Source organism: Cynoglossus semilaevis, chromosome 10, assembly GCF_000523025.1.
Source record: "Cynoglossus semilaevis isolate Cse_v1.0 chromosome 10, Cse_v1.0, whole genome shotgun sequence".
In the NCBI taxonomy this organism is placed as follows: domain Eukaryota; kingdom Metazoa; phylum Chordata; class Actinopteri; order Pleuronectiformes; family Cynoglossidae; genus Cynoglossus; species Cynoglossus semilaevis.
The window spans coordinates 1,830,284-1,839,281 of NC_024316.1; the positions used below are offsets into that span (position 1 = coordinate 1,830,284).

The 8,998-nt window shown below is 40.9% G+C and overlaps 2 protein-coding genes across 8 annotated transcripts in view; both read right to left on the minus strand.

The window, feature by feature from the left end:
• Window positions 1-7,928, minus strand: part of LOC103384500 (uncharacterized) — a 24,731-nt gene extending 16,803 nt beyond the window's left edge. For 3 of the 5 annotated variants that reach the window (XR_003050943.1, XR_003050944.1, XM_025059641.1), the window contains exon 1: window positions 7,528-7,927. Coding sequence is in view for 2 of the 5 variants with exons in the window: in XM_025059641.1 (XP_024915409.1) it covers window positions 7,528-7,812 (285 nt within the window). In the remaining 3 variants the exon portion in view is untranslated. Of the gene's footprint in view, window positions 1-2,030; window positions 2,591-7,527 lie in introns of those variants that run through there. The other 2 variants (XR_003050945.1, XM_025059643.1) reach the window with 2 other exon arrangements.
• The window catches only part of LOC103384526 (ER membrane protein complex subunit 3-like), a 629,629-nt gene that overhangs the window by 365,403 nt on the left and 255,228 nt on the right, over window positions 1-8,998 (minus strand). The window lies entirely within an intron of this gene.

The window sequence follows — 8,998 nt, forward strand, 5'->3', positions numbered from 1 at the left end:
AATCAGCAGAAATAGCTAGTGTTTATTTTTAAAAAAGCCAAAGATTAAAATGTAATTGAAAATATGTAAACAAAGCTAAAGACTTAGAATAAATAAAACGATTAATAAAAGTTAGCAAACGAGGAGCAAACAACTGTGGTCCATAAAACATAGCCACAAGGCTAAAGTCTGTATGAGAATATAAAGTGATTTAAGAATTAAAGAGTTAGCCAGAACATCCCAATAGGTAGTTCAGAAATAGCTGAGAAAATACACTGCCAAGATTTAAGTAATCAGGTAACTTTAATAAATATGAACCAATGATAAACACTGGTCAATGTGGTTTCCTACACTGCTAAAGTGTCATACAATATTTACACAAGCAAAAACAGACAAACAAACAAACTTAGCCTCAGAGTTATAACTACAACACAGCTATTTATTAACTTTAAAACAAGAAACTGTGTGAAATATGTTAATGTTAGCTAATTGTAATACTCAATTATCAATTTTTTCCCACTACTCAGCTGCAAATACAGTTACATTTGTAGTGTATTAGTGTCTAAAACAGAAGTATCGTGTACTAGCGATGCAAACTTTGTCTAATCCCCGCCTAAAACAACAAGAACACAGATCCAAGTGAGGCTGCGATTTGTTTTTCTACAAACTGAGCTGTTGTGATTGAATCACTGGCACAGGACAGGAACGTCTTTCTGTAGAAGAAAAATAGATTCCCTGTGTGAGCCGCGCAGCACCGGAACAAACACTCAAACATTGAGGTCAGTCCCCGAGCAGGGAAAGTCAGGTTCATGGGCCCGGGGCCTCAGCTACATGACATGTAGGAAACAGGGCGGAGAAAAAATACAAACACACGTAATATTCATGTGGGACGCTGTGTATGTGCTGCCAAGTCAAAGCTGCAGCAGCGCAGGGCGGGGATTTTAAAATCTCACTTCCTGACGGTAGGAGAGCGCCAAGGAAAAGCTGCCCGAGGTACAAAACCTCTCACGTTCTCTGCCACCACGGCAGGAATCATCCATTCATTCATTCTGGAGTCACGTTCTCTACCAAAGACCAAGGAAATGTTCACGTCCACAAAGCAAACAGAGAAGACAACTCTGACTCCCAGCATCAGGGTCCTGACCCCTGACGGCTCCTTCAGACCAGAGCTGCTCCACTGCACATTCCAGTTGGAGATCCAAGATGGAGGGAGAGAGAGGAGGCAGATACAGTGGCTGGTTTGTGAAATCTGCCTCAACGCTCTGTAACCTGAGAACTTCACCTTGAGTCACAACACTGAGGCACAGAGCGGCCGCCAGTGGAAGCTGTGTAATGTACGCAGTAGGAAAACATAACAAGTTTTTACCTAAAAGGCGGGGAGTCAGGGCAGGGTACAAAACTTACCTCCAAAAAATATATATTATTATTATTATATATATTTTATTTTTCACTGTTGTGGGATTAAAAAATATAAATATGCTTTTATCTTATTTAATTATTTAATTTATTTATACATTTTATTTAATAAAAAATAAATATAGTAAATAAATAATTAACTTGTACAACTTAGAAAATACCCAATATGAATATAAAAATACCTGAAGGGTGACTAACGGCACAAAGTCACCCTTAGTTTAGCAGCACTAGATAGATATTTAGCAGCAATAGCTAAATGTATATCAAATTTGTTTAAGGTTAAATCCTAGAGTTAATTGTTATAAGTTATCCACAATGTCTAAAGTTTTAGCTCTAATAAGGACACTGTGCTGGCATTTTTGCTGCAGAAATATTGTTTTATTGTTATTTATATTAATTCATATTTAACTTATTTCCTATTAATATTTTAAATTAAGCAAATAATTAAGACTAACCAGTCACTATTAATATTTTAGAATTATTGTTGTATCTAAACAACAGTTTAAACCATGTCCATAATTTAAAAAAACGCCGTCTATCAACTGACAAAATAACAATATGTATAAAAAAGCCAAAAATCTTCTGTTCACACAGAAGACGTTAGCGACAGCAAACACAACACAGGGTCACATTACCATCTTCTTTTCAGCAGGTTGTTATTCCTCTTCTTCACAACAACGCTCGTCTCTGATTTATTCCAGAAAGAGTGACAGTCAGACACAGAGCTGCTGCTGCTGCTGCTGCTGCTGCTGCTGCTGCTGCTGCTGCTGCTGCTGCTGCTGCTGCTGCTGCTCTGTGGGTCCTGGACCAGACAGAAATCCATTCTGGACAGGCACTCCTTCACAGCTGGGTCAGTGTGGACCAGTCTAAGATTTCTGCATGGACATTTGTCCAAAGTCTTCAGCTGAGCTTCACTTAGTGTGAGGTTTGACTGGTTTCCTCCTCCTCCTCCTCTTCCTCCTCCTCCTCCTCCTCTCTGTCTACTTCCTCTGCTGCTTCTGAGCCTTTCTGTGTTCGCTCCTCACTTTCCCTCTCAGTGCTCGGCGCTATGTTTGTCTGAGACGGGCAGTGTGACCTCACATTAGAGAGATGAGGGCGAGGAAAAAGTCTGCATCGCCTTACACTGTACACACGCCAGTCAAAAAGTTCCAGGAAAGATGCAGATTTCAAATTGTCCAATTTTAATACGACTACTACCAATACTACTACTGCTGCTAATAAAAACATTTAAAGGACCTCAATTTATTTTATATTTATGTTGTTTTTTTCTCTTTTAAACCTTTCTTAATTTTCAACAAGCAGGTTATAACTGGGTGAGAAAGACATCGTCCAGAGTTTGACAGAGGACATGTCCCCTAAATTGTTGAGAAATATATTTGTTATTTTTATAAACACTTTTATTCCCAATTTCTTGGAGAGGTTCTGACATTTCTGTGCTCAGAGGTGAGTCGCTGCTGTAACATATATTTGTGAACCTGAAATATCCATTTTAAGCCTCACTATTCAGTACAAATATAAGAAGCTGAAACCAAATCATTGGACTACGTAGTTCTTCATTATCTGTGGGACTCAATAATTCTACAGTGATCCATGGCAAATGTAATATCTTTGCCCAAAATTTATTTTTCGACCTCAAACGTGTGATTTTTTAATCTGCCATGAAGTCCCAGCAGCACGGAGACAACCCCGTCGCTGTGACAGAGACAGTCCAACATCAACCTCTGCTGCTGTCGTCCGTCACCACGCGGTGACGAGAGCCAACTCCAAAAGAGAGCATGACAATGTCAACACTTGAACAGTAGGAGAACAAAAAAATATTTACTTTGAAGATGATTTACGAGTCTGTCCAAACACAACGGTGTTTTCATTTTACTCTAAACAGCACACACACACTACACACACACACACACACAAGAAAGAGACACCGCTGAGGACAAGTTTGGAGATTTCTCTGGTGACTGGATATGAAACACAAGGAGAGTCAGTGACAGTGAAGGAGAAGTGAAGACATGACGAGGAAGAGAAGGAAAGAACCGATGTGTGATGGATGAAACATCAGACGTGTGGCAGCTGAAGAAGCTCACGTCTCTTCAGGTTTGACCTGGACATGTCAAAGTGGAGACAAAGGGGGACAGAGAGAGGAGACGGACCGACACCAACTCTGATGATGATTGGCAGTGAATTCCTCTGCAGCTTTTCAGCATTCAGCTCACGTTAATAAAACTGATCAGTTATTACACAGGGGTCAAATTCAGGGCCGTGGGCCATATCTGGGCCCTGGTGTAATTCTATTTGGCCGCAAAATACTCCCTCAAATCTCAAAATACTAGAGATAGGGAGGCATAATAAGAAACAAATACTACTGATGTGTGTCTTGTTTTAAATTTAATTTCTCATGTGCAATATTTAGCTTTGGATGTTCCAGATTTTTGTTTGTTCCCAGATAAAAAAAAATCTACATTAAAACATGCTCCGTGACTTCATCCCAGTTTTTCATTTTGGCCCACTTGACACCCCTGAGTTAATAGGTCAACAGTCCTCACAACTGTTGGGACGCGGCCTCAGACCAGGTGGTCTGTTCTATAAAAGGACGGAGCTCTGAATGTTACAGTTCAGGACAGTCTCTCATCAGGACGCCTTTTCTTTTCAATGGAAACTAAATGTAGAGTGAGTTAAACGTAGCTTTGTTCCAGCTAAGTCAACTTTAATGTCTCATTCATATGTCATCCATCCATCAGAACGGCAGTAAAAGCATCAGGTTTTGCCACAGCAGTTTTGTTCACAGGTCCGTCAGCGTTTTTACAGACTGGACCACGGAGTAGCTGCTGATCCACATCAGTGATGGGAACAAACACACGGCCAGGCGTGGACTTCTATTTTTATCTCCAACATCCTCAGAACTTCAAGCATGCATCTTCCCCAGCTCCAGCTTAGGCAGCTAACACCTCATTAGCATTCTGTGAAGCCGTTAACATAGCAGCAGATGCATGTCTTCCAGTGTGTGAGTGAGGATGGAGTGAGGAGTCAACTGGAGATCCTCAGAACTGACACTTTCATACGGAATCCACAAAAAAAGTTATGATTTATTTATATATCACTATATATATATATATATATACAGTATATATATCATTTGACATGTGTATGAGCCACTAAACAGGATAACTGATGAACATGTAGAGGACCCGTCCCATATATTGACCCACTTTGGATATTGACACTGGTGATTCCTGTAGCCTGAAAATCACACAGACAACAGTTGCGTAAATTACTGCTTGCAATTTATTCTCCACACTGAGAGTAAAGGTAGAAAACTGTGAAAAGATCGTCTCATTTTAACACGATGGACCCACAGAGACAAATCAAGCCCAGGAGATGACGTGTCTTTTTTTGGCCCGGCCACTGACAGGGTGACCCGTGACAGTCTCTGCTGTGAGGTGACCCTGCCCACCATACATCACCAGGAGCAGCGTGGGTCACTCAAGAGTGAACGGTCAGGGTGACTGGATGTTTCAACGTGTTACTGTCAAAGTAGGAAATGTGTGTGTGTGTGTGTGTGTGTCAAGGGGGGGGGGGGGGGGGGGGGGGGGGCGCCCACAAACAAAAAACAAAAAACATGAGTCGTGTCTAATGACCATCACGTTTCATCACGAGAGTTGACTTTGATTTACTGATAGAATCAAACTCACTGGATGCTGAAACTGCATCGTTTCATTCAGCAAGATGTGTGAACAAGTGACGACTAGAATCAGGGGGCAACTATATTTACCACTATGAAATAAAAAGGTCTGTGACTTTGTTTTATTGTATAAAGTAATAAAAATCTATCCCTACTGCTGCTGCTGCTGCTGCTGCTGCTGCTGCTGCTGCTGCTGCTGCTGAGGTCGGCCTCAGGCAGGACCTGACCCTGCTTCTTAATAATATGACTCTGTGACTCATGATCAACACTGACCTTATAGGTCAAAGTCACTGAGGACCTACAGAACACAACGCAGCCGTTTCCTGTGTGAGTTTCTTGTTCTGTAAAGACTTTTATTTTTATATTTTTTAGACTTCAGTAATGACCTACATCTCACCAACACTACATTCTGAAAGATGTTGTTTTGAAAACTTGTCAAAGTATTTCATATGTAAAAGATAATAAGAACTGTGTTGTTTCTGATTCACCTAAATGTGGATTCAGTTGAAGACCAGGTTGGTGGTCCTGATGTCTGTGAACAGTGACCGGGAAAAGTCACTTTTACGACACCTCCTGTTGTCGGACGCCATCTGTTACTGTCGCCAACTGGGTCAGAGAGATTTCTCTAAATGGAACTCAGTAAATGTGTAGTTGAAGGTTTCTCTGTCAGATGGACAAACATCCATTCAGATCATGTGGTATAAAGGTGCACAGTAGAAACCAGCTCCCAGCTCCTTGTCCTGAAGCAGGAACCATGGAGTATTTAATCAACCAACTCCTCTGCATACTCGTCTACTATGGATGGAGGCCAGAATACTCACAGAAACTTAAACACAACCGGAGAGCAAACTACTACACAGACACACACTCTGTCATGTAGCCTCCTGCCCCCCCCCCCCCCCCCCCCCCCGTTCTTTTACTTACAAAGAAATACGAGTTATTGTGCTTTACAGAAAAGTGCTAATATACGACTAATTAAGTCAGTTGTTAATAAACAACAGCTTATGGTTTGATGGATCTTATCTCTACATCACAACAAGTCTTCAGTCTAATTACATGACATTAAGGTGAAGTATTGGTCAGCCCAGTGGGGGGGGGGGGGTCTTTAGTTTGCATGCTAACAGCAAAATAACAAACCATCACAGTTGCCTTGTTTTAATTGAAAAAGAGTAAAGTTAAGGTTAAACTGTGGTCAGAGCTCCCTCTGTTGGATGACGTGGTAACTACTTTAGATTTTGATTTGTTTTCCAGCATATTTGGTAATCACAGAAACTGTTAGCTTTGGCTAATAAAAGCTAAAAAGGTGCCGTATGACGTCAGTCAGTTTGAGTCCTAACAATGCCCCCCCCCCCCCCCCCCCCCCCCCCAGCCCCGGAGACAGGTGATGCTGAGCCAACACAGACCACTGACCGAGGGGACGGCAGAGCGGTCAGTGTGTGACTTCACCTGGACTCACAGTGGACAGGCAGTCCTCCCAGCAGCTGCTTAAACAACACACACTCTCAGGCTAAACCTCCGGCCTTTTTATTTATAACTTCACTCCTAACGGCAGAGAGGAAGTCCCAGAGAAGAGAAGACGCTGCCACACAGACGGACAGATGGACGGACAGTAACAGCTGGGAAGACGCCCGCTTCAGATCACACAGGATGAACACGTGAATCACGGACAGAGTAGTTAAAAGCCGACGAGGTGTGGGTCAAAAAAGGAAACTGACTAACGGCCGAGTTTATGTTCCACTCTTCACCATTTATTTCATTGCAGCTGCAATTGTTCTTCTTTAAATATTCAGTAGTTACTAAGTTACAAAATGAACATGGCCGTTCTCCTCTGAGGAGCACAGCTTACTCCTACTGTATATGTATTATTATCAGTCAGAGGTCATTGAACGTCTAACTCTGCCCTCGATTTGATGTTTTCAAGACCTGAGTGGAAAATGTCCATTCCTCTCATGCCACACGAGGCGTCTCATGCCACACAGTGTTTGCTTTTCACATGCCAGACAAACAAAGCTGTGGTTTGTGGTATGTTAGTTAGTTAAACACATTTATCATCAAAATATGGAAACAGGATCATCAAAAGGATTGTTAAAAGTATAGATATGAAGCAAAAAAAATGTAATTCTCAATACGTCAACGAACTAATGAGATTTAACAACATCTAATAAAATAAATAAAGACAAATAAAGCCTGGGGAACACAAATATTATTTTTGCAAAATATCTTTGAAAGACCCAGATTTTCTGCAGGATGTGAGCTGCTGGTCTGAACTTTGCCTCATCTCTGTGTAACAACAAACACCACGAACCACAACAACACAACTGCAACACTTGGAGATGTGGACAACACGTGGTCACACTGTGTCCGATCATCACATTAATTTAACTCCAACACCAACGTCGCGTCCTAAACTGACCAATCAGATGCTTAAAAAAAACACATGTTTGTTTTCTTACCGTTGTTCCGTGGAGACTCAGACTGAGGAGTTCCAGCTGAAGCCGCTGCTGCAGCGCGGCCACACGGAGACGCTGAGTGTCCACCTGGAGGAGCGGAGTCAGAGGTTGACCCCCGTCCACAGTGAGGGTCAGAGCAGAGCTGGAGACACACAGTCTGATCCACGGCGTGGCTGGAGCGCGCAGCGGGAACGCGCGTGATTTTAGCTGATTGGACCGTGAGTGAGTGACCGTCAGGAAATCCGAACCAAACGATCCACTGGGGGCGTGTTTTTCGTCTTCGTTCATGGGATGAAACAGAAAATCCTTTCCTTCATTGATTCATTCATTCATTCATTCATCAAATTAAGTATTTTTTTATTCCTACTATTTTATATTTGTTTTTTAGGTTTTACTTAAAGATTTATTCCAATGTAATTTACTGAGTGGTCTATTGAACCAATGTCTATTCAAAATATGTCATTTATTATTATTATTTATTAGTATCAGTAATTAGATTATACATATATCACTTAAATATGTCTTTGGAGTCTGAGTTTTTAAACAGGTCTTCAACAGGTGGCTGGCAACCCCCAGGGGGTCAGCGGCCGTGCTGTAGGTAGCTGCAATATTTTGTTAATTCAGCATTCTAAAATATATTGTCATTACATTCAAATATAATCAGGACTCCACATGTTGATAATATATTGTAGTGTTATCAATGTGTCTGTCTGTTTATTTGTGTGCATCAAACTGATGCTGTTAGCCGTTAGCTGTGCAGTGATTCTGACTCAACGTTAAGATTCCATTTATGAAGAGTTCTCTGAAAAATCCGATGTCATAGTTTGATACAGACTTTTGAACAAATCAATTTACAATTGTTTATAATTTCTCCATTTTTAAAGACGTCAGAGGAAAAACGTCCTTTAATTTTGAGATGACACTGAGACTCCAGAAAATAAAACTCCTGATCTCTCTGAGTGTCATTGTAAGGAACTGAAGCCTCACACACACTGATGACAGTGTGAAGATTCCCCAAATCCCAACGCTGTTTACATCACTGCTTCCTTTCTCGTGGGAACCAAGAAGAGTGGCTTATTTTATCTGATGCAACATGTCACAGAGGAAGTCTATTCTTTGTTTGTTTATTCTTTGTTTGTTTATTCCTTCTTTCTAATCAGTTTTGACTTTAATTTTCTGATGTAGATGGAAAAGAACTGACAAAAAAAATCATAAACACAAGGGATGTTTTATCTGGTTGTTAACTTTGAAGGTTTGACAAAACATTAAAAGAGAGAATCATTTGACCATGGGGATTGTGTACACATGTCATGACCCAGTAACAGAATTTATTATGAATATTATTATGAATTTATTTAGAATTGATTAAGCCCCAAAGGGTTCAGCACATTGAGGTCATTGAGGAGGTCAAATACATTTGTTCGATTCAAAATCAATCATTTATGTGAACATTTTTTTATGAAACTTTATCTAT